Below are 27588 nucleotides of genomic sequence, written 5' to 3' on the forward strand. Positions count from 1 at the left end.
ATGCTCAGTGGCCTGGTGACACAAGGTAAACACTACCTTCTTTAATGACTATCAAGGAAAGGGAATCTGCAGCACTATAGGTGAGTGCCTTTGATATCATGCAAAGAAATGGGATTGCTGTTGCTTCAGTTTAAGGTTAGGTACTGCAGGTGCTAATTTAAGGAAAGTAAATGAGAAGGGAAATCCACACTGAGCTGGGGAAATACAGTTTCCACTGTTACTATCACCGCCTTCTCACAAAGGCTTTCCAGAAACAGTTCACACCATCTATTTTTATTACCAACTGCAATGAAGCTAATAGCTTGCATTAGGGTCATTTTGATGGCAGGTGAAAGGCCTAAACTCTGTGATATTCAGGCTGCAGTATCTGCTAGAACAGCTTTTTCACACTCTGTGCCTAATTCTCTATTGCAATTAAACTTCACTTTACGACCATGAAAACTAGCCTTCAACTGGGAATACAGCAACTCATATCTCTATGAACAGTACAACATAAAGGAAGATTTGGGTGAATAAGAATCTGCTCATGTACACCTTAAATAAACACATTGAACAAGAAAGCAGACAACTCTCAAAACAAGTGGTTATTGCTGTTCTCTGCCTAAGGTATTCATGTGGGGGGCATTCTGGGTGGTTTTGGTTTTGGTTTTTTTTGACTGAAGAGCAGAAAAGGATGATATCCATGGGTTTTATCCCTATTTTTTGTTTATTTTTAGAAGCGGGCCAACAAAGAACCATGACCTAAATTCTACAAGACAGAAGTGCACATAAGCACATTGTTAAATACCAGGATCTATTTGAGTTCAGACAGTTTCAGCAGAACTGTACACACACATCTTCTTTAAAAGCAGACTAAAAAAAACTAATTCGCCAATACAGTGAAAAGAAACAGTAAGGTCTAATATTTAAGACTGATAGCGAAATCAACCTTTTAACTTCTTTGTCTTCATACAGGGATAATGCGGATATAGCATTAATTTAGACACAAACCTGTCAAAGGCAAAGAAGATAGCAGCACTTTTAAGTGAGCATCAGTTTTATACTGTTATTAAAGTGAAGCTGAAATCTGGATGGAACAAGCTTCGAACTGGGCATGTGCGGACCCTCTCATCTCCTGTATTTAAATGGAAGCTGCTGCTGCCCTTTGCTAAGCTGAAGATGAAGTGAAGCAATCTGAAGCTTTAGTGAGAAACTCTGCACTGGATCTCACATTATTCCAGGGAATCTGACAATCTGCTTTACACACACACACACACACACACACACACACACACACAAGGTAAACTGGCTGACTTAAATTCAGAGAAGAGCTTTTCTTTCTTTGATTTTGCTTAGGTTTTGTTCAACTTTGTAATCAGCCCATTCAAAGGGGGATCTCTTGTCCCTCTGAGGACCCAAACAGCACCAAAATTGTGGAGTCCTTCAATGCATGGAATGACTCGGAAGCCAATGCCTGCACACTGATGGACCTGCCTCTTAGAACCCCAACAGTAAGTGTTTTCTGTCACTAAAAGATGTAGCAAGTAGTTCTGCTGGCAAAGGTGGCATTTATAGAACTGTAAATGGCCATTTCAGAATCATGTACGCATTTAATGCTGTAATGCAATAATGAATGAGCAACATAATGAAAACTTCAAAATCTTCTTTTTATTAACTATTTACTGCTGAAAGGACTGTAGAAGCTGTGTTTTTCAGCAGAGTTACATGGGCAGAAGACAGAGGAATGTCTAATGGCAAAGTACACCAAATATGTTGCAAACTATCAAAACAACATGTTCTTGTGCATTAAACAGCTGTTTAGCAGTTCAAACACAATGTGCCCTTGTGTTATTATTCAAGATGGAAATCCCCGTCATTTCTGTAATAGTCTGTAAGTGCAGTGGAATGCTTATGTAAATGTTAGAGAGTTGTTATTTGCAGTTACTCAAGAGAGCTGTTCAGAAGGTTTTTCCCAGGTAAGTTATATCAAAGCTCTTTCTCAGTTGTTAAATACTAAACAGAAAGAAAATTTCCTTAGAAGCATGAAGGTGAGAATCTGTTGTGATGACACTTCAGGATGGAATTTATTTTGGCATGCTTAAAATTTCCTCCATCCCACCCCAGAAGCCCAAACCAAAGGAGTTCAGAAGTACTCTTCCTGGTTGTGTATCTCACTATCCTAATAGGACTACAAAGTTTTGTTCGCCTGCTGTTTATACGAAAGTCTTTTTAAAAATAAAGCATTTTTAAAAATGACCCAAGCTAATTTTAAAACTTTTTAAAATCTGAAATTCAACTTAAAATCTTGATGTGGTCACACCAGGTATTTTGGTGTGGCCCACATAACATGGTGGATGCTTAAAAATTGTATGCAAGCTTCAAACACTCCAAAAGTTTATATGCATATAGGATGTTAGATTGGGTGTTTCAGTTTGATCCCAATTTATAATGAAGGACCAGCAAATATTTTTTTATTTGCATAGTAAAAATGCAGTTTATTTGTTTGTTTGTTTTTTTTAATGAAACCTGGGTGTGCGCAGTGTATTACAGGAAAATAAACAGAGAAATGTCCTGAGCCAAGGCGCTTACAAACTAAATTAGATGGATAACACATGAAAGAGGATAGCAGAACATAGCAGGGAGGGAGATGGGGAACTGGAGAGTGTACGTATAATGGAAAAGGCTGCTGGGGACAGAGTGATTTACATTGGAAAATCAAAAATGGATTTTTTCCTTATTCTGCTGAAAGAGGTAATTAGCTGTCCATTTCCTCTCCCTAGGTCAAGTGACTGTATTTTCAAACTTTTGCATTTTATTTTGACACAAAGATTGGTTTAAAAGGGTTTCAGGACTGCAAGCAATATGTGCTGCTTGCAGTTGAGATTAAATCCAGAAGACAGGATACAAAATCTGCTATCCAAATTGTTCAACAGTACAAACATCATTTATGGAAAGCCCTGCTGCCTACTGGAAAGAGGGCTTAGCAGTCGGCGTCACCCTGCTGAAACCATAATTGAGGTGGGATTACACTCGTCTTTGTGCTGCCTGTCATCACAGAGCAAGTGCCTACAGAGGCAAGCTCAGAAATCGGAGCAAGGAACTGTGAAGGAAAATAACTGCTATCGGTGGTTTGAGGCCTCGTGTAGGTAGGCAGTGCAAACACTGCACCTAGAAACCCTAGGAAATTACAGTATTTCTGTTCTGATAATTCTTCTAAATTATATGATTTGTTGTAATGTAAAAAGCTTAACACTACCATCAGTTGTGCAGGTCATACTGTGTAAATAAGCAGCTTTGTTACCTGTGTTTTTAGGAAACTTAAGAACAAAGAACCCTGATACATTGCCAAAGTCAGTGTGGGACTCTTCAAATCCCCAAGTGACCTTATGAGTATTTCTTCTTTTCCTATAAGTATAAACTAAACCTTACTTTATACCCTTGCCAGTGGGAGAATGCGAGGAGTGGGCTATATCAAATATGATTTGTATTCAGTACAAGTATTTACATGCATGGCCTTGCTCCTACCATCATCACTGTTAGCTTTAGTAGGACTTCAGAAATCAGTGTCTCCAAATGAACAGTAATTAGGTGATAGGACTTTTTTCTTACTCTGAAAAAGAACAGGTTTTTTCCCCAATAATAGTTGAACTGTGCTCTTTGCGTGTTGTCCTTTTTTCACAAATATTTTTCTCATGCGATGGGTGGATGGGGGCGAGGCTGGACTTTCAGAAATGGAATGTCTTCTACTACAGGTTATTCAGAAGTGAGCTGGTTTGGGGTTTTTTAAGTGAATTACGAAATAACAATTTAGAAAACCTCTTTAGGAAAATGTGTATAATAAACAAATTCCCAAGACAGAAGAGATGCAGGCATCAAATATTCCTGGGTTTTATATGTGATCTGGACTTCACTCCAACCTGAGCAAATTGCTTAGGAATCGTGGTTTTGCCCTGGACTGCAAAGGAATTCCTTTATCCTTTTAACTCTTTTCAGACCAGTGTCTTGCAGGGTCTTGACAAACTTAATGGTAAAATACAAGTTCCTCCATACACTGATGTTCTCTGTGGCTGATTCATTTTTACCCCTTCTCTGCTTGCACCAAGCCGTAGCAGAAGGGACTGTGTGCTGCTTTCTTCTCGAAAAAGCAGGCTGGCTCCTCAGATTGGCCCTCCAGGAAGAATTCTGCCTCCTTTGTAACCAGCCGTGGCAGCAGGCCATTAATATAGAATAAGGAGGCTCCATGTGGTGCTGCAGCCTCCACGGATGAAGCCAGAACAGCAAAGATTTAGGCATATTTATCTATCAAACATTTCCTTTTCTCCAAACTCCCAAAAAGCATCTCAAGTTTGTAAGTCTCAGTCAAGTTTACTGAATGATAACTGAAAACACAGTTCTGTTTTAGCTGTTCTGTTGTAGGCAGTAGACAAGCATCCCTTAGGGAGAACAATGAGCATTTTAAGAAGGCAGACTGCATCAAACCTAGCTGTTTCCCTTTATTGTAGTGTTTCCACAAGGACATGCTTAAACCTGCTGGAAGGAAATACACTAACATGGAGCAACTTCATAACTTCTTGCCACTGACTCTATTGAGGCAAATGATAGAGTAGGATTTAGAAAAGGATTACACCTATATATGGAGGATGAAGATTTCCTCCACTAAGATTATCCTTTCAAGGGGAAAATAACCCTGTTTTAGGGTACAGACCAACTGCTAAGACTATACTGAAAACAAAATTCCCACATCACTGTTCAATACGCATGTTTCACAGCTCTGTGAAACACCTGGTCATGGCTAAAGGCAGGCTAGTGTTTTGTCAGGAATGCTGGCCTGAATCAGTGTGGCACTTCCCAAGTTCCTTATCATTCCGAAGTTATCCATCTGATTCTGCAAAAGTATAGTGTAAATAAATAATAAATAATATGCTTGTCAGAGATTAAAAACACAAATTCTTTTACAGTTCTAGCAAAAGGCCAGTTTTTATATATACCTGAACAATATTATAAAACCTGCTTTTAAGGTTGACTAAAATGCCATCCTTGGCTCGAAGATGTTCTCCAACTGACTCTCGGTACTTACTATGAAGAAATTTTGTTATATTACAGTTATTACCTTGATGTCCTCCACAGCTTCCATGATCATTTTTTTTGCTTGCTTGAGAAATGTGCAATATTTATATGGACTGACTGTCAGGAAGTTGGTGCTTCCCAGTGAATTGTTTCCTGCAGAATTAATATGGATCTAAGCCACCCACAGCACAGTAGACCTGTGGGTATACTGGCACCCAGTGGTCCAGAGCCTCAGGTACAAGCATCTTTTATTTGTTGACTCAGGAAAGCTGTAGTCCATTGCCCATCCACTGGAAATCCTCTTAGCTTCCAGTTCAGTTTCTTTATGCATTTGGTGATGTTTTGAACCACATTATATTAAATAAACTGTTGTCATATCACTTGGAAAAGAAATAATGAAGTGCTTGTTTTGCGCGTTCATTTTTTCTTATCTTCGTTACGAGGTGTTTATAGAAAGAAAGCTGAACAGAAAAACATGCAAGGCAACAATGCTATGTATTATCAATGCAATTGAAATAGTTGTTCAGAGTATTCTCATAGGACGATAGCCACAGTGGGGGTTGCAACAGTGGGATTTTTATTCTCCCCTGCCAACCAAGTACTCATACCAGGGGGTGACGACAGAAGACAGAGAGTAAACAAGGCTAATCTGCTGGAGACACTGAATAAAAGAAAGCTTTAGGAATTGTCTGATTTCTTGATTAACCCACTGACCCAATTTCCTCAAGCAATATCTTTTTCTCCCTGTCCTTTCTTTTGATGTGCAATTGTCTTATAAGATCTAGAGCGGAACTTGATACAGGCACGTGTTTTCAAATTCTAGTAAGGAAGCTGTATGTATGCAACTTAGTGATTAATTTGAAGTGCTTAGGCCTGATCTAACACCTTGTTGGTCAACTAGTATCTTTCTTTGACTTAAAGAAGCCTTGAATGAGATCTGTTTTTTCTTACGAAGACAGTAAAACTACTTTTTAAATAATTTACTTTTTCTTCCTAGAGAACAGCCAGAGTTGGACCCTGTGGTAAAAATCCCAGGCCTACAGGAAGTCCACACTAAAATGTGAATTTATTCTTCTTTGCTGCAGACCTTTTCTTTGCCCATATATTTTGTATTATTTATGTCCTATCACTGCTCCAATATAAATATTATTCCTTTTATTTCCACGCTTGACATTTTATTGACTCTGAACTTGTTTCATTCCTGAATAAGTTATTTTAAAGTCTTCTATTATCCCTTAAATAACCTTTCCTCTCTTGTGATTTCTCTGTGTTTTTATATTTGTTGTTTAAATTTTTCCTTGTCCTTAGTCCTCCACAAATTTAATTCAAATTAAAGCCATTTTAATCTGTTCTTTGTAGCCAAAACAAGCTCCTTTAGTTGCTTCATTTCTGTTACCTTGATCCGGTTCTGATTAAATGGATAGCTACAGGGAAAAACATCAGAAATCTCCACTCTATTAATAATCATCATTAACTCTATAACAGCAGTTTAAAAATATTCTAGCCACAAGGTTAAGGAGAAAGAAAAAAATAATCTGAACCAAAGAACACCTGATCTCATTTATTTAAAACAGATTTATCTCAGATGCTCCCTTCCCACTTGATATTAGTATGGGATTTTTTTGCTATATTACTGGCAGTGTGTTAAGCACAGCAAGTTTTGTGTAGGCAAGATCCCCATTGATGTTGATGATGTGATGCCAACTTACGCTTGGCTGCAGGATCCTGAACAATAAATGTCATGATACTGTCATTCAGTGAGTGTATCAACCTTAATATTTTGCTCCAATTATAATAACAGCCAGAGCTACATTTTCTCTCTCTAAGATCAGAGTTATTTGTCCAGCATTTCATTGCTGCTAATGTAGAAACCATGGGAGCGCACTCTACTTGTTGAGGATTGCTGTGGGCAGATCTTCAGCACGCAAGCAAAGGCAATCTCTTCCAGAATTCCAGACACTCCTGGGGTTCACCTTTTACTACTGGCACGTTGGTTTTAAATATAGACTGCCTCTAATAACTTCAGCCCAATCTCACAGATGTATTCAGAAGTAATGTCTGCCTCTATTGTCTGCAAATACCCATATTCTTTGATAACTGGAGTTTTGTCAAAGGCATTTCTAAGTTACGCTAATGGTGAATGCCAACTCCTAACACAACTGTAGCATAAAAGGGAGACCTTCACATCTCCCTCTGTGCACTTTCCTCCTTTTCTACCAGCAACCTTCCTTTTCCTAGGAAGAACTGACTACATATGACAGCTGCACCACAACCTGCCAGTACCTGTGACTAGAAAGAATATATCCAGCTTCATAGCATTATTCAAGTCGGTATAGGCACAGACCTCAGTAGAGGCAATTCCCTTGTCCTGGATCCTAGGCCACAGCCAGGTTGACAATTTTCACAGTAGGCAGGCTACAAACAATTCAAAATATTTCCTGGGCTTTTCTCAACCTTGGTGTGATTCTCATAGCTCGGTAGCTGAGGAATGCCATGGCTGCAGCTTGAGCTATAAGCAGTGGTTGTGGCATGCCATTGCAGAGCAAGTGCCACCCTTGATGAGAAAAGCCTGGCTATGGAGAGAGGATCTGTCCATGCAGATGAATGAAGATGGGGCTTGGTATTTTTTGTGACTACATTAGCTGGTTGGAGCCGATGCCAAGACACATTTAGGACAGTGGCAGTTGCACAGAGGTGAGTGGTTAAGTCTCCTTGCATGACCTTATATGAAAAGAGAGCAGAACAGTGATGGTTTGGACAGCTGTTCTTCTCTCTTCAATTTCTGTCAAGTCATCCTGCTTCCTGGGTGCAGCCTTATTGTTCGCTTCATTACTAATCTGGGGTTGCTTGGCCTAAAATGTGTTTGTGGCTCCTGATACTTAACTAAAAAATGTTTTTAAAATATTATATAAAATGTTGTAGTCTTCAGACCTTCATTCAGTGCAGAGCAGAAACAAAACTGATATGTGTAGGGAAGTAGACAGGGATCGGCGACCGGAAGATCACGGGCTGTGACGGAAAGATAGACTCCTCCCCATAGGAGTGGCAGGAACAGGAAGCACAAGAGCTATATAAGAGTGTGACGCAGTTAAATAAACAGACATTTTGCATCCATCATATTGATGTCTGTGCATCACTGTCCCCAGGGTAGGTAGAGCCCTGTGTCCCGGAGATATGCGGCCCAAGATAAGTTCTCCCACAGAAGCGTACAGCAACAGTATGGAAACGAGGCATAAGTATTTGTGGTTTAGTTTTTCTGATCCTTAATTTAGTTTCCAAAAGACTCTTGTTCAATGCTGCCAGGCTCTTGGTAACAAAGTCTTGAGGGAAGCTAGCAATTCAGTGGCATTCAGAGGAAGAAATGAAATAGCGATACTACTAAAGGAATAAACGCATGTTTATCTATAGAAGATAATTTCTACTTAAAAAAGTCTAGCCAGTGATGTCAGAGGACAACAGAAATCATACATCAGAGGTACACAAACTTTCCTGAACTGAAAACTACAGAAAACTTATGTGTTAAGTACTGCATTACTTGAAGTCAGATGCAATAAAAAGGGTCCTTTCCCATCTCCCTTTTTCTCTTCTATAGCTTTATCATTCTTTTGGGAGAGAATAGATTGCTTTTCTTCACCAAAATTCTAAATCAACAATAAACATATAAAGCTCCCTTTGACCTTTGCACTGCTGATGGTGTATTTATCCCCTGAAGATGATCAACAGCAAATGTAACTTGAAAGCTTTTAGCTTATTCTGACTTTTTTTGCTTGCTGTCTTTTTGCATTCTTGACCATTTCCTCTTCTAGAGAAACACATGCCAGCTTGGTCAGTGAAGTCTGACAATATACCTATGACCTCTTGTTTGCTCCACAGAAGATGACTGTCCAAGATGTTCCCGATGCCTTTCCTACAGTGGATGTCCCAGACCATGTCCATTATACAATTGGAATAGTCATTCTTTTAGTGGGGATCACAGGAACTCTGGGTAATTTCCTGGTCATCTATGCTTTCTGCAGGTATCTTTCTTTTGGATTTTTTTTTAAATACTCAGATTTATGAACTTTAACAGTACCTTGACTATGCTCTGCAAATGCAGCACAGACATACTGTCAGACTACTATGCAGACATAGTAAAAATGCACCAAGAGACATTGCTGTAGGAAAAAAAGTGGCAGCCTGCCATTTCCCTCTGACTTGTCCCATTAACCATAGCAGAAGCAAAATTGTTAGCAAAATTGCAAAGAAACACCCAGATATGCCAAGCAATAGAAAAGCAGCCAAGAAGAAACCTGCCAGTGAATTTTTTTCTACTGGCTGAACTGTGTCTGCACTGGAATGGTGGGATGTTTCGCACCTATGTCTCCCACATATCTTCTCTATTTTAGATTTTTCCTTCCTCCTGCTGCTTACTACTCAGTTTCTTTTCCTCCTCTGTTCCTTACTGGCCATGCCTCTTGTTTTCACATTGTATAACACTTGGCTTATTTCCTTTTAACTAAAGCCACATTCCAACGTTTAAATCTGAAGGAAATTGGATCTCTGACAACAATGTGATTATTTTCACCATTCCTGTTCACTCATCCTGTTTCTGTTTTGTCATACTGGGCAGAGCATTGGCATGATGTCCAGGCCAGTGAGCTTCTACTTCATGATTGGTCTTTAGGCACTACTGTAATAAACCAAAATAATAGCAATTATATGATAATTTGGCTGTGCTAACTTAAATCACTGGAGTGAGGACAAAAGTAGTCTGGGTCTCAAGCCTCTATTTATGTGGTGCATTAAATGGTAGGTTTCAGAATGTGCATTCAGAGCAGAAACCAACTCTCAAGCGTGAATGACATGGCCTTTAGAACAGAAGAGGTGTTGGCATGCAGACCAGATATATGAGGGTGAAGTACACAAGCTAGCTCAGTTGTTTGGCTGGTCCCATAAAGGAAATCCAGTCACGGCAGTTGCAGTTCTGCCAGAGGACACAGCTTGTCTTCATTTGAAGATGTTATGAAGACAGAAAGAGATACTGGTAGCAAAGTAACAAGTACATCACAAGTTTGGAGAACACATCAGATGCCTACAAAGCAGTCTCAAGTAATGGCAAATTGTAAGACAGCCAGCTGCCTGAAAAAGAAATATGTTCAGTAACTTTGCGGACTACTGAACAAATACAAGCAGCCCATAAGTGTCTACTAATAATATCTCCCTGCTCCCAAACTGACAGACAGGGGACAGTAGTCGTAGTGATTGATTCTGGATCAGTGCAAAGAATCTATCATTTATTTTGGTATTCTGTGTCTAAGACCAAAAATATGAGAAAGGAGCTAAAAAGTTACACTGAGCTCCAAACTGAGGAGCTCTCAGTTGAGCTTTTATGTGTACCCTTTAAAACACTGTACTGTAATACTATGAATAGCATATACAGGCAGGATACACTGAAGTGTCTTTAAAGTCAGTGTCTGGGCCAGTAAAATGAGTGCCATAGAGAAGAACTGATGTAAAACAAAATGCTTGATGTGGTACATAGTGAGCTTGCTTAATCCCTGTATTTGGAAGTCACTGTTGATCTTATCAGCAGTGGAAAATGCACTCCCCTCCCCCTGCTTAACACGACCCAGATCCAGCAAATCCATAGAGTACATCAACTTTAATTTCCTGTTAATCATGGACATGCAGTGCACTGGGTCAGAATATTTAAAAAACAATATGATTGATCCCCATCACTGAGCTGGTTATCAAAACAATCCTCTAAAGTGCACAGGAGTATAAATGTGTAAAACCAAGCCTTGCTTATGTTCTCTCGTGAGGGAAATGAGAAGCACTCTGCTGTAGCTCACCAGGTAGTGTGCCTTGGTATTTGTGAAGCTGCCAAGGCTCACAGGAAAGAGTAATAACGTAATTAACAGTGCAGCAGTGTTTAGCAACATTCCTTCTGATCTTTGTAGGAGTAGGAGCCTTCAGACTCCAGCCAACATATTCATCATCAATCTCGCTATTAGTGACTTCCTGATGTCCATTACGCAGTCTCCAGTTTTTTTCACCAACAGCCTCCACAAGCGCTGGATTTTTGGTGAGAAAGGTTTGTATATATTCTTTCTAAGAAATCACTACGTATGTTCTTACCACAGTGGCAGTTAGTCTGCTATTTCCTTATCCTCAGGTACACTTGCAATGCTGAGAACATTTCTCAACATTGTTTCAATGTTGACACAAATGTTCCTTTGAACATGTTTGTCTGTGTGAAATAAATACATTCCCACCATGGAGAGGAAAATTACATACACGGATTCAAAGGCAACATTGGCAAGATAAGGCACAGGACTAGTCTTCTTGCCAGTATTCTTCCCCAGACATCTCATAACTTAGTAACTGGCAGAGTCCGATGACAAAGAAGCACGACCCCCTAACACACCAGCTTAAGAGCTCTTCTAAATAACCTGCTCTGGGACTTGCACCTGACAAAGTGAGGGAAGAAAGCCTGGCAAAAGTGAGTTTTCACAACAGAATTATTAACCGAACCTTTCCTTTGCAGTAAGAAAATGTGAAATGAAGGTGCTTTCATTCTTCCTCTATAAGTGCAGTAAGAGGAATACTAGTCTTTGCCTCTTGAACAGAAAGGAAGGTCAGAGAAGTAATGTTGCTATTTTGATCTCTGATGACCAAAAGCACTTTTTTTTTTTTTATTTCCATGAAGTGTTCAGTTGCATACATGTTAAAACACAAACCCAAACTAAAACCCTGCTTCTAATCATTAGATCGTTTGAATAATTAAAATCACTGATTAAGATATCCATAGTTTGCATATTTGCTCCAGTTATGCTGACCTTGAGATAGAAATGGTTCCGGGAGAGCAAAGCAGCTATAACGCATTGTTAAGCAAAGCAGCTGTTTCTGTGGGAGCTGCAGTAAAACTGGAGTTAAACAAGATATTAATGGACTGCTGAAATGATCCCGCTAGAAACATCAGAAATCAATGAGTGAAAATACATTAAGTATCGCTATCTCCAGCAACTCAAACAAACAAAATCTTTGAAGTTTATCTCCGTGGATAACATAATTAGCAAGACAGACAGCAGCTTTGAAATAGCATTACAACTGCAGGAAAACTGAAGTTCCCTTGCTTTACAAATTCCAGAAGACATTAGCTCACCAGAAATACAGACTTGAACTCTCCCATAAATTAATTAGCATGGGTAGATTAATTTCACTGCTACTTCTGTCGTCTTCATTGAAAGGCTGTGAGCTGTATGCCTTCTGCGGAGCTCTTTTTGGCATTACATCTATGATCACGTTGATGGTGATTGCCTTGGACAGATATTTTGTCATCACAAAACCTCTGGCTTCTGTTGGAGTGATGTCTAAGAAGAAGGCCTTGGTAATCCTGGTAGGAGTCTGGCTGTACTCTCTGGCTTGGAGCCTCCCACCCTTCTTTGGATGGAGTAAGTGAAATGGAATAAAAGTTTTTTCCCTCATAGCTTTGGATTAAAGACCAATTACAAGTATAGAAGAGGGCTGAATTAATGGTTTGTATATTAAGCTTAAATAAATCAATTTGAAGAAAACTGATCAAATACGTATTGAAACTGAAGATTTCTAATCAAAAGAAAAAAAAAATCCCATGTGTATTACAGCATATTATATGACAATGGCACTTTCCCTTAAGCTCATTACTTATGAATAAAGAACAGTAGATAAAATCAAGGCCAAAATTTATGAAGGATGCGCCTGCTTATTATCCCCTATCTATTTCTGTTGAACTAAATTCAACAATATAAAAGTGAAATAAATGTATTGGTGTTTTTTTCTGATTACTTTTTTCCTCCCCAAAGGTGCTGTGTAAGAAAGTAGTGTCAACCTAAATTTCTTTATTCACATAAAAAAGGAATATAGTCTGAGTATTTTGTGCAAGTACATCTTTGGTAAGTCTTGACTGTGTTCTGGATGGGCAAATTGCACCAGGTTTCGGTCACGTTGTCTGTGCAGCCATTGGTATTTTCAGTAAGGCTTCCAATAAGGATGGCATCTAGTAATAACTAACTAATTTGGTTTTGTAAATGTTAATTTTACGCCTGCAAATTGGAACACACATACACCATCTTGATCCTTGAACTTGTAACAAAGAGAGTTTCTGTTATTCTTCCGCATTTGAACCTGCCTCGCTACCATTAATTGGTTTCCTGAGTCACCAGTTTCAGTCAGTAAGTTAGAATGAACTCATCATTCAAACCCCCAGCCCATTATTGTGCTCCCTAATTCCAAAAAAGAATGTGTCAGCTCAGCTGAGGTGAGAACATAGCAATGTTTGATTTTCCCAAAGGGCGATGCAACCAACTCAGTTACTGAGTGGAATTTTAGCAGATTTTTGTTATTGTCTTGTTATTGTCATTCTGGTTCCCCATAAACATGAAGCATGTTTAAGCAGGCAAACTGCAATACTGGGAGAAGCAGCCTTCAGTTGAATGAGGAGCTGCTGGAACAACAAAATGACAATATAGTCTTAGATTCTCGATTCTTAATTGGAGAAGGTGGAATAATTGCTTGAAGGGTGTTGTTATCTTGTAATTAGATTCCAATAGTACCCACGGTACTAACTCTTATATGGTAATTAGATGCATCTGAGCACATCTGGTTCAATATTTTTAAGAGTTCAACAGAAAATATCACTGTAAAAAGCGACAATTAAAAAGGTAAAAAGACATTGCTGTTGACAATTTCTTTACTTAACAGTTTGACACAATTCCTTTAAGGAGATTACATCATATTTCAGGCAGAATATTATGTATGTATCTTTTTTTTTTCACTTGTACTCAGCTTTACTTCATGACAAAAGGAATTTGATCTGCACAGTAAATCTCTCTCCTTTGCACAGTAAATTTCTCTTATCTGTGCAAGCTTAAAAAAGTGGTAGCTATAGCAATCAGTTTCATTTCACTCATTGGGAAGACTGCAATTTGACAGGAAATGGAGATATTTAAAAACAGTACAGGTCTGCTCCAAGACCCACTGAAGTATTTAGAGACATGCCTTTTGACTATGTTGAGCTTTAAACAATATTCAAGAACTGAAACAAAATTATTCCGTTTTCTGCTCTGAAGCCTTAGAATGCCAAACATAAATACAATTGGGCAACAGAGTAAAAGAAAATAAAAAGAGGTGCTTTAAATGAAGAATCGTTTATCCTTTTAACCTCTTTTTCCCTCTAAGAGAATAGGACTAAATTCCATGTTATTCTGAGTATCCTTCTCTAACTTCTGCACTCAGAATAAGAATCACATCACGGCTTACGTCTTCTCCTGTCTTTCCTTCCAGGTGCATATGTTCCCGAGGGTCTGCTGACTTCCTGTTCCTGGGACTACATGACTTTCACACCATCAGTCCGCGCCTACACAATGCTGCTTTTCTGCTTTGTCTTTTTCATTCCTTTGATTGCTATTTTGTACAGCTATGTCTTTATATTTGAGGCTATCAGGAAGGCCAACAAGTAAGTAGCCAACAGTCTTAAGTTTTTATCCTTCTGTTTAAGTGACTGCTTATTTTCTTAAAACATAGGCTAACAGAAGAAAATTGGGAGGTTTTTCACTTTTACTCTGTATGCATGACTGAGACAGGAAACCAAACAACAATTCTATCAATAGTCAGCATGGTAAGAAGTATGATCCTTAAAAGGGCCATTCCTGAATTTAAGCCAGAGCCGTTCAGTGTATTGTCTAATGGTGCAGAAAAGGGTATGAGTAGCAGCAAGAGAAATCTGAAAGATGAGAAAGGACTGCAGAAATTAACCAACCAAAATAATTACTAAGGGCACATCAGAGACACCTAACAACTATTTACAGAAAAACAGATGGAATTAAACTAAAAAATCCATATTTGACAACGGGTCAAAAAGAGGTAAAACATTTAATCACAGGTCTCTGAAACAAAAACGATTGTTGTAAAAACAAAGGCCAATGGCTTTGTACAGACATTTGTAGTCTGTAGACATCTGTCCTGTAGATATCAGCACCTGCGGTCACATAGCTCAGAAGTACAGAGTGAGAGTAAGGTACCAAAACTGGACCTAGGGAAGCAAAGACTTCTCTAAAGCTATTTAATACAGCACCGTTCAGTTGGCTTGAATACCTGATTTATGTGGAAATTCTTCTGGTACAGGACTATTTTCTTCACTGAAGCACATGTGAATTTTGCCACTGATTATGCAACAAAAGTGCACTGAATTGTGAAGGACTGGTCACATACATACATTAACACGTTAAAAGTGCATGACTTTTAGCATGAATTGGCATAAGAGTAATTGTTGCCCCATTTTATAAAGCTATTTCCTCAATTCCCTACCTCCTTTTTTTGCTGTTGTATGTTTATTTCCCCTAGGTCTATTCAGACATTTGGATGCAAACATGGAAATAAAGAGTTCCAGAAACAGTATCAGAGGATGAAAAATGAGTGGAAGATGGCCAAAATTGCACTGATTGTCATCTTGCTTTATGTCATTTCCTGGTCACCATACTCTGTTGTTGCTCTGGTAGCTTTTGCTGGGTAATTATGAATGTATCAGCAAAGGAATATTCAGTGAAAGCAAAAGGTGTGAAACTGTAAAAGGCAGATGAAAGTCAAAGCTACCTGTCAAGTTTAATGCCTGAAGTGCATCCAAAACGTTCACATATTTAGGAGTGACATTTAACAAATGAGGCACATGCTGAGTGTGATTTTTTTCCTTAGTTTGACTTAAAAAAAAAAAAAGGTAAAAAAGAAAAAGAAATCAGGAAGGTTATTACTGGCAACATAACATTACTGTGCTGGTGACTTCTGAATGCAGATTCTCTATGCTAGGATATTGGAACTATCTGAACTTTATTTAGCACCAAAATGCTAAAAAGATCCACCCAGGGGTTGATTCTCTTTTATTTCTCCAATTCTGTTGCTTACAAAAGTCAATTCATTTTCTTGTGTTACATCGCTGAAACTCCTTACAAGTTCAAAATTAGTACATACTTGCATGGGGGAACTTTTTGATGCTGGATATAAAAATCATAAATATAAAACATCTAAGCATGTTTTTTGTCTATCTAATTGTCAGCATTTTATACAGTAATTCAACAAAAACATGATACTATTAATACACTATCTGGACATAGCTTGACACCAGACTGAAGTTGATACAATCAAGGTACAAGCAATGTATCGGGAGTCTGGATGCCTCGGCTCCATGCAGGTATCTCTCCCATGTTAACGTGAATTTTTCTGTACTTCAGTTTAGCCTTAATAAAATGGGTGTGCTTATTTGCTTGAGGAAGTCTTGTTGACTGCAAATCCTCAAGTCAAAGACTCCTATGACAGTACAAACCACTTTTGTTTGTATTTTTCAAGTCAGAAATAAAAAGTAGGTTTCTGTAAAATTGACACACAGGATAAATTTTCTTACGATGGAGCATTTTGAGGTGATTTTTGTTACGCACCTAAGGAAGAGGCCACTGCAGGGCCTCTTCTCAAACATAGCTTAGGAAGGCAGCTTCCTAACCACAGCATTTCTAAAATCTTATGCTTAAGAAGAAAAAATGCCAAGAGGATTTGCTTCTGTTGTATCCAGAGGGGCAATTCCACATAGCAGCAAACATTTTCTCCATGAAGATAAAGAGGTTCCTCACTCAGAAACACAAATCCCTAGGATGTGTCCCAGCGTCCTGTTTCCTGTCACAGAGGGACTTAGGTACTGGGCACCCACCGCTGGTGAAATATGACCAGCCAGAGACAGAGGAAGAACAAGAAGACAAAGAAATGCAGCACAGTTACCTTGCAGTAATACTTGCTCTAAGATACCTCACAAAAAAAAAAAAAAATAAAAAAAATTTAGGAGATGCTTTAAGCCAAGCATTTTAGCTATGTAGAACTGTCAGGCTGTCCCATATGATTCAGCATCTTCTTTAGGATGATCAAGTGCCTGCTGAACTTGACTTCTAGCCCATGTCTCACACTGACAAAAATCTGAACAACTGGACGATTTTATAACTCTACAGTATGTGACAAATGAGTATTTGCAAATTTTGCTCATGAAGACATCTGGTGAGCAGCACAGCTTCATTCAGCTTTTTTCCATTTCTGAACTATGCCTTTTAGGCAATCCTGGGATTTTTTGGAGATTGATAGACCAAGCCTGGAGGCCTTCTGTGGACTTTCATTACAATGAACTCAGATAAAATCACTGCATGCCACATATAGGAGGCACACATGGAGTCTGTGGCTACTGTCTTGGTCTAAAGATAACACATCTGACAGAGCAACAACATACACAAGATGAAGAGCCTTAATTCCTTTAGAAACTACTTTGGGTGGGGAATACTGAGGTAGCACACAGTCATGCTCACTAATATTGTTGTTCTGGAGATTGTATTTTCTGGGAAAGGTTAGCTTAAACAAAAACCTTTGTCACTGTTTCTGTTAGCTGAACTCTCCATCAGTCTTACCAAAGCACTATCTCATCATTCAGCGTCAAAAACTCCATTCCAAGAAGGTCACACTGTTGTGTGCTCTCCAGACTCCATGAAGAACTACACTTCTAACCAATGCATTAAAAGTATGATTAGGAGAAACCATGTTAAAGATTGTATGTGGAGAACATGCTTAACAGAGAAAAACCTTAAATTAGGGTGAAATGGCATCTCCACATTCAGGTGGCTGATGAAATGATACCTGTATTGGCAAACCATTTCCACCTCATGACAGAGCATAAATATTCCCATACTATGATGAAAAATTTCTTCACCAGGAAGATGAGCTGCCACCTGCTTAGGCAATCCTTTTCATTGTTTGTTTGCAGCACTCATATGAGACCTCCTGAGAGGATTGAGAGGAAAAGCCCTTTTCTCCCATAATATTATAGGAATACAAGGCTAATTGAAAGATGGAGCTTAGACTGCCTTCTCAGGAAGAGCAGTGATAAAGGAAGGATGGTATCTTTGGGAGGAAGGATTGATTTATTGGGCCATTTCACTTAGAACTCTTTCTACCAAAGGAAAAGGTCTTCATAGCCTCTAAGCAGGTCTATGGAGAATTTTCCTGGTAGAAACTGCTTATGACATGGTATGTTATTGTTTTTTTGGTCTGAGCTGTTCTACTGACTTTCTTCTGACCAAGACATTATGGGGTACTTCAGGCTATCTTCAGAAATTAACTGGATAATAGCAGCATGGCCAACAGACATCAGTCATAATTCTTATATCTTTTAGAGTCACATCACTTGCATATATGCATGGTCACAGTAACACATTAGCGTAACATATGAGATCTGAAAATATTTTCTTTTCACTGTTTAGTTCAGAAAAACACTTCCCCCTCACTTTTTAGTTCAAATCAGGCAAAAAATAAAGTTTGACTAGGAAAAGAGATTTATTAGTTATCTTTCCTTCTAATGCCTCATTCTGCACACCTGTTTAGTGACACATGACTCAGCAAGTATATCTGCTGAGTTTGGAACAGACAGATACTCTGATGAATGCATATTCGCTTATTGAAGGCTGATTTTGTCCCTGGGGTAAACCCCATGGGAACCACCACCATCCTGAGTGGCAGTAGTGAAGTGCTGCGAGAGAAGCCCCAAGAAAATCATGTCACTCAGAAATGCGGTTAGGCCGGTGTTGATCTTTACAGGCAAAGGATATAAAATTTGTTCTCTCACTGTTTGGGTACACAACTCCCCCCTTTTCTCTCTCTGGAGCACTAATAAAGCATTCCCTTGTCAGTGTATAACTGCATAGACTACACAGAACTCAATACTAAATATATAATGCATTTGCATTATTCTAGGTATTCCCACGTCCTAACACCGTTCATGAACTCCATACCAGCTGTGATTGCCAAAGCTTCTGTCATCCATAACCCCATCATTTATGCCATCACTCACCCCAAATACAGGTAAGTTTGCTCTTATAAACTATGTTTAATACAGCAAAGATAATCAGACAGTAACTTTGTCACTTTTAGGATTAGTACCTGAACTCTGCTTCACCTGCTCATTTTACCTCTGCGAGACAGCCTTGTCCTCCCCAAGAAAACTTCTCAATGCCATATAAATGTCAGTGGAATTTGTACTTGGAACAAATTACTATGCAGATGGGAGTTAGAGATGCTTATGGGTACTGATCTGTACTTACAGATTACATGGTAAAAGACAGAGACCTTCCACCTCAAAGGAAAGCACCATAAATTTTTTAACTATCTTCAGTGGGATGCAGACATTTGTCAGTGTTGCAAATAGCAGTTTGTTAAATTAACCAGGCCAGTGAGAGATGCAGTTCAGTAAGTCAATCCACCTCTTCCCTATTTTGTGCATCCTCCCCACCTTTCTTCAAACTTTCATATTTCAGGTAGTATTTCTTCTGAGTTGTAATGCCTAGGGTCATCACCATATCAAGTTCAGATGCAGGCTGTGAGATCTGACAGACGGCAGCAATGCCTTATGTATGCTGTTGTTTCACCCTTTACAAAGACCAACTGGTTAGAGAAGAAGTGGGCATGAACATTTAAGTGAGGAAGGCTGGCGGGAAGAGGAAAGCTGGACAAAACAGGTTCCTTATGCTGCATATGAGGAAAGAAATACTGTAATATAACTGCACATTTTATACAACTCTACAGATAGCCAGGGAACAGATGTGTAAGAGGAAGCTAGAATAGCTGCTTAGGGGAAGATTAAAATAATTCATTATGTGGTACTGCAGTGAGGTTCACTTTAAAGGGACAGAATTTTATTTTTGCCCTGGTTAAGCTGCAAGAAGATAAAACATCATTTTAATAGCTCCCTTTGGTTCAAAGAGTTATACTTTAATGCTCTTATTCCTGCCAAGCAATAAATTTGAGTTCTTCAGAACACTGTGAAAAAGTGATCTTGCAGGGTGATTGTATATGAGATATTGGATATCTGGAAAACTCTTTTTGTACCCAGTAATTTTCCAGTCCATGCAGCATTAGTTCATCTCACTGAATAAATGCATTGTTTGTGATGAATGAATTTTTGTGCTAACAGAAAAAGTCTGACTGGTTCTACCTCTCATCCATTAGAAGAGCCATTGCAACATATGTTCCTTGCCTTGGAGCCCTGCTGAGAGTTTCTCCTAAAGACTCACAGTCTTTCAGCAGTTATCCCTCCTCCAGAAGAGCAACCGTGACCAGCCAGTCTTCTGAGCTAAGTGGGCTGCAGAAAGGAAGAAGGCGACTGTCTTCTCTCTCTGACAGTGAATCAGTAAGGGAGCTGCTTCCCATACATCTGTTTTTGATTGCAAAGTAATTAATTTTCATATAGAGTCCTTCAAAGTGGTAGATTCTTTAGATGAAATGCATTATGGTGCTCATCGCAAGAGCTGCAAAGAAAGTAGAGGGACAAAGTGAAACAAAAGACAGAAGGCTGAAGTGTAAAAGCAGAATGTAGATCTTTGTATTCTTGGTGGTTTGTGACATGGACAGAAGAGTGGAAAGATGGAACAACAGGAATTTTAGAAAGTAAGGGAAGCTTAGGGTCAGAGCACCCTTGGAAGCCTGGTCACACTCCTAGGATGTGCTTGTGTGACCACAGGTTTGGACATACACAAAGAAGAAACTGCTGGTCACTAAATAGTTCTCTAGTGAAAGAAAGGTTGTAATGAAACAGATAATGCTTTCTGAAAGTCAACTGGGCTGTATCTGGAAACATATTAATCATCAGATTTAGACAAATCACTAAATCCATTACAGAATCATTTGCACAGAAGACCTCAACAGCTTGTTTCTGCCAGTCTAAATGAAACCAAATATTTTGCACAGCAGCTAGAAACAGGGCAAATATTTGGCATCTTAGGCCCCCTCTTGCAACTCAAAATTACATTACTAAGTAACTAAGCACATTAGTTAGCTTATTGCAGTTGTTTAAAATGAAATTTCCAAATATATTACAAGCCATAATTTTCTTGGTGGTTCTTTTTCATAGTCAGTTGTATCTAATCCAGGCAAGCGCTGAATTCTGACAGTTGTTTTTAACAGTGACCTTTCAATTTCTTTGTACTTTATATTCTTTAGACTTCTCAATCTGATCAAAATGAAATTCTTCTGGCTAGTAGCCACCATTCAGGTGGAAGGTTTTAAAACTGGCTAATAAAGAAGGAACATTTTTATATGGCATCTCATAGATTGTGAATCCTGATTCTTAAAAACCAACAGACTCCTTCAGTAATGCTGTGTGTTCTTGCACCACTATCAGTGCTGGGGAACGGGAACCATACAAAAAATTCAACAATTCTTTTTGCTTAGGAAAGCAACTCTTCACACTTGAGGTAAAACAGTGGAATGGAGAACGAGAATTACCTAAAGTAAAAAATTCCAAGCAATTGGCATGCTCCAGTCTGGTATTTTCTATAAGCCTTGAGGAAGTCTGGATCTTGTTCAGAACAATGATAGAGTTAAGATTTTCTGACAAGAACATATGTTTCCATTAACTATTTCATTTGACCATAGAATACTCTGATTTATTAGTAACATCAGTTTAACTGAAGTACAGAGCAGAAAGAAGTGCTCACGTTTGAAACAAACAAACAAACAAAATTGCTTCAGTGCTCACTGATAATTTATTTTGGGGTTTTTTTGCACCATATGTGACTCAATTAAGCTATAAGATTTCTAGACATAGAATCATAGAACCATAGAATCATTAAGGTTGGAAAAGACCTCTAGGATCATCAAGTCCAACCATCATGCTGTCAAGCCCAACACCCCCAGGCCTCCTAAACCATGCCCTGAAGTACCACCTCTACATGTTTTTTTAACACCTCCAGGGATGGTGACTCCCCCACCTCTCTGGGCAGCCTGTTCCAATGACTGACCACTCTGTCAGTAAAGAAATTTCTCCTAATATCCAATCTAAACCTCCCCTGACACAGCTTGAGGCCGTTTCCTCTCAATCTATCACTAGTGACTTGGGAGGAGAGACCAACCCCCACCTCACTGCAACCTCCATTCAGGCAGGTGCAGAGACTGATAAGGTTCCCACCTCAGCCTCCTCTCCTCCAGGCTAAACAACCCCAGTTCCCTCAACCTCTCCTAAGACCTGCTCTCCAGATTCTTCCCCAGCTTTGTTGCCCTTCTTTGGACATGCTCTAGCAATTCAATGTCCCTCTTGTAGTGAGGAGCCCAAAACTGAACACATACACTCACAGTGCAAAAAGGCAGTACATATGATGCCATGTATTTTATGTCAAGGCTGGTCATCAAACTGTTAGCCAATAAATCATCTTTATGCAATTTTTTTTGTACTCCTGTGGATGCAAAGATATTCTGCACCTTAGAAAATCCTAAAGAAAAAAATTCTATTTGGTTCTTTGTAATTAAAAGGAGCCAAGCTCCAGAACAGGTGCTCAGAAAATAAAGTTGCTTCCATTTTAAATTTCAATCAAATGGGACTGCGAGTGCTGATACACTCTAAGCAGGGAATGGGAAGCACAGTATACATTTTTTAAAATGTTGGGATCCAGAAAATAGCCTACCCCAACCTCTTGTGCTTCAGCAGCAAAACACATGTTTAGATTGTCCTCCTGGATGTTTTGTTAAGCTCTTCTAAAAAAACTTCCACGTAGACACTTCAGTCTGGAGACACTTCACTCTGTAGATTCATCTTCATCATTGCTTCCCCAATGGTTAGGAAGATGCTTCTGAAAATACAACCTTCATTATCACTGTTCCGAATTAAATTAATTTTTCCTTTTTCTTCACTGTGTTCCCCTTATCCTTCCCCACAGTTACACAGAAATAATGATCCTGATCCTCCTTAGAGCAATCAATCTGTTATTTTTTAACATTCTGGTACAGCATCACTAATCGGGATTCTCTCTTAATAGTAACAGACTCATCAGGCTAATTTCTCCAGTTCCACCAAAGTTCATGTTTTTCTGCACCTCTTATATTTATTTTCTTCCCTGGGGAAAGTTTATCAAAGTATTAATAATTGAAAGTATTAAATATTGAAAGTATCAATGATTGCTTTGAGTATTTTCAAGCAATTATATACTCTCCTCTGACGGAAGCTACATCCAAAGCACATAGATTGATTATGAAAAATCCTTGCTGCAGGAAAAAATGTAAGAAAATGTATTGCACTGTTATGTTCACCCATTTTAAGGCAAGGTACACTGTCAAACAGAAAAGAGGCTAATTTGCCATGACCTGCTCAGCACAACCCCATTAGGTGTTTCATTCTTTTATTATGGTCTATGGAATTCTGGGATTCTTCCTCATTGTAGAAAAATGGCTGACTTCTAGGAAATTCTGGTGGCTTGGGGGTTTGTTTTTTGTTTGTTTGTTTTTAATGTTTTTTTGTTTTCCCATTAATTAGAACAACATTTATAACACCAGGGCTCCTTCATGGAACAAAATGGTTCTAAAGCAGTGATTCTGCAGTCCCCAGACATTTCTTTCTGTTTATTGCTGCTTCCAATCAAGCCACTTTGGAAACTTTGGCCCTAATTCCTCCAAACACATGCCTCCTAATTGGGTACTACTATGGAAACACTGACTCCTCAGAGCTACAAGGTGTATCAAAGAAGTTTCAACAACAGACTATAACGAAACACTCTTTTGTTTGAAATTTTGCAGTGCATCGGGGGCAGGGGGGGGCGAAACATAAGCCAAACTTAAGACTCAAGGGGCTTGATAGTTTTGTTTGTACCTCCTATAAGCAAAGATTTTATGAAGTCATACATAGCATAACTTTTGTGAAGTGTGTTTTATACAATGTCTGCCTCTTTTACAATTTCTGTCTAGGTAAAACTGATTCCCATGGGGCAAATTGGATGGAAGTCTAAGGAACCTAATGTGATTGGTTTTGCTGTATTCATTTTAGGGCTGTACTGACACAGAAACTGATACCCCCAGTATGTTCTCCAGAGTTGCTGGCAGACAGATTTCCTGTGAAAAGGGTAAAGACACAACTCAAACTAGTGACATAAGAGCCAAACCTAAACTGAAGCGCCATGATTCTGGGATCTGTGAGCAGGTAATAGGCTGCTATCTAAGGTAATATCTAAATTCTCTGACAACTGGTAGGTTAACAAATCTGCACATTTTATCACAATTAATCATGAAGGTTCCTGCCAAGAAGATGGGGATAACCTATGAGTTAACACAATGAGTAATGACTTAGAGACTGTAAAAGGTCATCAACTTTTCATTTCCACCCTGATTCATTATTCAGCTGTCTTTGTGGCATTTCTGACAAGCAATGCTGCTGTTTTAGTGAACTTTGCATCTGAATGGTATGTTGTTTTGTGTTTGATTTTAAATGTGTATTTAGTAATATTTGTATTTCACTGTCCAAATTACTTGGTCAATCCTTCTGTTCTCTTGCCATTTACTATGAAATGAGCACATATGGTGAGAGGTAAATACAAGGCTATCTTTAGCATATCACTACTTTTCAGTCAGTCCTCTGCTGTCCTCTTTTTTTCTTTTTCCTATAATTTGCATTTCACATATGTAAAATATTGTTACATACCTATATGTCATTTACATCTTTCCTATCTGTGTTCATTTTTCAGACAGCTGTAGGTGCTGATGACATACCCATGGTGGAATTGAATGTCACAGAGGACACTGCTACACCTACTGTAAGAATTATTATTTTAATATTTGGCATGGGTCTAACTAACTGAGGGAACAAAACCTAATGACAGTCCCAGCCTCTGAGCACAAATTAAGTTATTTTTTGAGATGCAAAAATCACATAATACTCCCGAAAGAATATAGAAAACATGACCACAAAGGATAGATCATTGCTGAAACTAAGCAGAAGGAGAACAAATGTACTATGGGGTTTTCCTTAAGTCCAACTTCTTCAAGGAACTTGGATAATTTCTTGAATTCAGTAGGTTCCCGGATGAGGTCTGTGATTTCCTTAGTGGAGCATGGAAGCGTTAATTTTGTGCTATCTTTATGTGAATAATATACACGGTAAGCTGAGATAGCCATTCTGATGGCTGTACCTCTGAGACAGCCCTAGTCTTGTGGCAAGTATTGCTGTACAAAGTGTCATTGTTAACTAGTGTTCTCTTGTTTGGGTAGAACCAAAACTCTAAAAAATGCAACTTGGAGGAAAACAAGGTAAGTTTTTGAAACATGCCATATCACCTAGTCAGTAATTTGTTGTGCTAGTGTCTATTTCTTCTTCCATGTAGCCCAGGACCCAAAGCTACAGCATACTGATAAAATATTTTTGACATCTGTCACAAGTGAGTCAACTTGCTTTAATTCCTGACAGACAGGGAAATAAAAGAAAAGAGCTGACAGGTGAAAACAAGCCAGATTTATCTTTGTGATATTAACCCCGACGTAATATAAACATCTTAAATTATCTCTTTATTGTTAGTAGTGATCTTTATGAGCTATGGCTAGCCTTATCCTAACACTTATTTTTTGATCCTGTGCAAGTGACAGCTAGCATTGCTATTGTCAAAAAATATTAATCTTTCCCTCAATTCCTGTTTTCACTTCATTCTCTATTTTGCTTCCCCCTTCAAACTATCTATGCTGTTACCATTACATTTTACAGCACCTCTTGCCCCAGTGAACCTAAACAGTCCCTCTTTATGAAGGGACTCCTTACCTCACTGAATTCATAGACTGCCTGAGCATGTTAACAGCACTTTTGTTCATAGTTGAATGTGCTGTCATTAGCCTGGTTTTTCATCAAAGTAGATCAGCTCTTAAGTAGCAAATGCAAAGCCTGTGCTTTAGTACGTGAACTTAACAGTTTTTTCCTCATAAATTATTCATGAAACAGTCAAAAAATGTTCAGATCTACCTTTTCCTCCATCCTTTAAGTTTGGTTTTGAGTTAGTCATGGGGATCAGCTTATCTAAATATATGCTACATTTTCATAGATGATGCAACCTGATCTCCTTGTAGATGTTTGTGTTTTCCATTTCTTTTAAATCCTTGCATCCTTTAGAGGGGTGAGAGTCTGAATGGTATTGGACAAAGAAAAGGAGAGTCTCACCACAGACTGCCTGCAGCCCAGATACCCAGCATTACAATTACATACAGCAATGTCCAGGGAGTAGAGCTGCCTTCTGGATACAACTCAGGTTTTCTGTACCCAAAGATCAACAGCCACAAGCAAAACAAGAAGTCAAACAGCTAAGTGAGTGGTGCAAGCCAGAATGTCACCTTAGCCAATACCTATGGAACAACTATGGATCAGCTGAATCCAGAATACATTGTTCTGAAATGCTTCCACAAAGACACAACACAAGACAAGCAAGGATAAAAGCAAGGGGAGTAAGCTTTTCAGCATCAGAACTCTCTCCAGTGGCTCACTTCTCGATTTGGGCCACATTGTAATTTTATTCTCTCTTCTTTATGCAGCTCATGAAACAGTTTCTTCCACTTGGAGTTTACTCTGCTCAGGTATATTCCACCACTGCATGGATGTTACCTACAAGCCTCCTAGGATTAACCTGAGAGGAAAGGGAAGCGTGAGATCCAAAACTGGCCTTTGTTCACTTAGTGTAGTTTAACTTCAAAGCTATTACTGAGCTAAAGCTAAGAGATTTGTGGGAAAACATAATTACTTCCTGAAGATGGTTTCTTCATTATTGTGAGGTTCCTCAACCAAATGAAACTTTAATCACACAGTCAGTGCTCCCTTCTCTCATTAATTACATATTTTCCCTCATTTTCTTGGACAATCCAACTGAAAGGCAATGTACTTGAGCAGTAGTTTGAAGTTTCAGATCTTTAATTTCTGAGATTCTGGGAGAAGAGAAAGGAATCACACTGAGGATGAGGCTATGGTCTTTTCCATACTTAGCTTCTTTTTCCAACAGTCACTTAAGAGACCAGTTTAACCTGCTCTTAGCTAACCTCCCCAGAGCCTTTGGAAAGTATTAGGAAACTTCTTCCAACTTTCCTTTAGGAGGTTTCATGGGAAGAATGCAGAATTCAAAGCAATGTTTGTACTGAAATGTCTTATGGGTAAGTCAATACATCTGCCTTCTAATACCTCAAAATGGTTTATGTTTTGATGTGCTTTTCTGAAGTAAATCTTGGAAGGAGAAGGGTTCTCCAAAAACAGTTGTTCTAGAGATGTCTGCAATCCACACTATCCCCACTTTAGCATTTTAATTTTTCCCTTCTCTAAACAGCAGCATCCTTATAGCTGAGGATTTTTTCCACAGTGACTAAATCCATGAGATTGTACTTATTTCCCCTGAAATGAAAGGAAAAGAGTTCTATGAAACAGTAATTTTCTGCTTTTCCCTGGTTGTCCTTCTAGCTCTTGAGAATAAATGGACAGAATTCATTTGTGATCCTTAGCATTCTACATCACAAGAATTATGAGGTATAGTCAGTCCACAGTGATGACATATACCTTCTGAGCCCAAAAGCACAGGGCACAAAGACCTATTGAAACAGTTCTTCCCCGTGGGCCCTCCAATAATTCTCCCTTTGGTTGCAATAATGGAGGGAACCCAGCAAGTCATTTTGTCCTAAGTAAATCAGTTCTTCCTTATGACACATCAGAAAAAAAACATAAAATCAATA

At 38.8% G+C, this 27588-nt stretch overlaps 1 protein-coding gene and 1 long non-coding RNA gene across 2 annotated transcripts in view; one reads left to right on the forward strand and one right to left on the reverse strand.

Moving 5' to 3' along the window:
* Window positions 1-27338, forward strand: OPN4 (opsin 4). Its single transcript, XM_075109677.1, has 12 exons — window positions 1-25; window positions 1336-1490; window positions 8923-9062; window positions 10986-11119; window positions 12276-12479; window positions 14350-14521; window positions 15409-15573; window positions 18838-18945; window positions 20089-20269; window positions 23891-24043; window positions 24585-24653; window positions 25994-27338. The coding sequence occupies exons 1-12, from the start codon at window positions 1-3 to the stop codon at window positions 26183-26185; spliced, it is 1698 nt and encodes a 565-aa protein (XP_074965778.1). The 3' UTR covers window positions 26186-27338.
* The window catches only part of LOC142064604 (uncharacterized), a 74516-nt gene that overhangs the window by 31047 nt on the left and 15881 nt on the right, over window positions 1-27588 (reverse strand). The gene's annotated exons all lie outside the window — the stretch shown is intronic.

This window comes from Phalacrocorax aristotelis, chromosome 14 (genome assembly GCF_949628215.1).
Source record: "Phalacrocorax aristotelis chromosome 14, bGulAri2.1, whole genome shotgun sequence".
In the NCBI taxonomy this organism is placed as follows: domain Eukaryota; kingdom Metazoa; phylum Chordata; class Aves; order Suliformes; family Phalacrocoracidae; genus Phalacrocorax; species Phalacrocorax aristotelis.

Excerpts from the sequence above, each read along its gene's own strand:
- OPN4 (XM_075109677.1), top strand. The coding sequence starts at position 1 with ATGCTCAGTGGCCTGGTGACACAAG. Across the intron at positions 9,063-10,985 it reads GTCATCTATGCTTTCTGCAG|GAGTAGGAGCCTTCAGACTC; the intron begins GTATCTTTCTTT and ends TGATCTTTGTAG. Across the intron at positions 11,120-12,275 it reads CTGGATTTTTGGTGAGAAAG|GCTGTGAGCTGTATGCCTTC; the intron begins GTTTGTATATAT and ends CTTCATTGAAAG.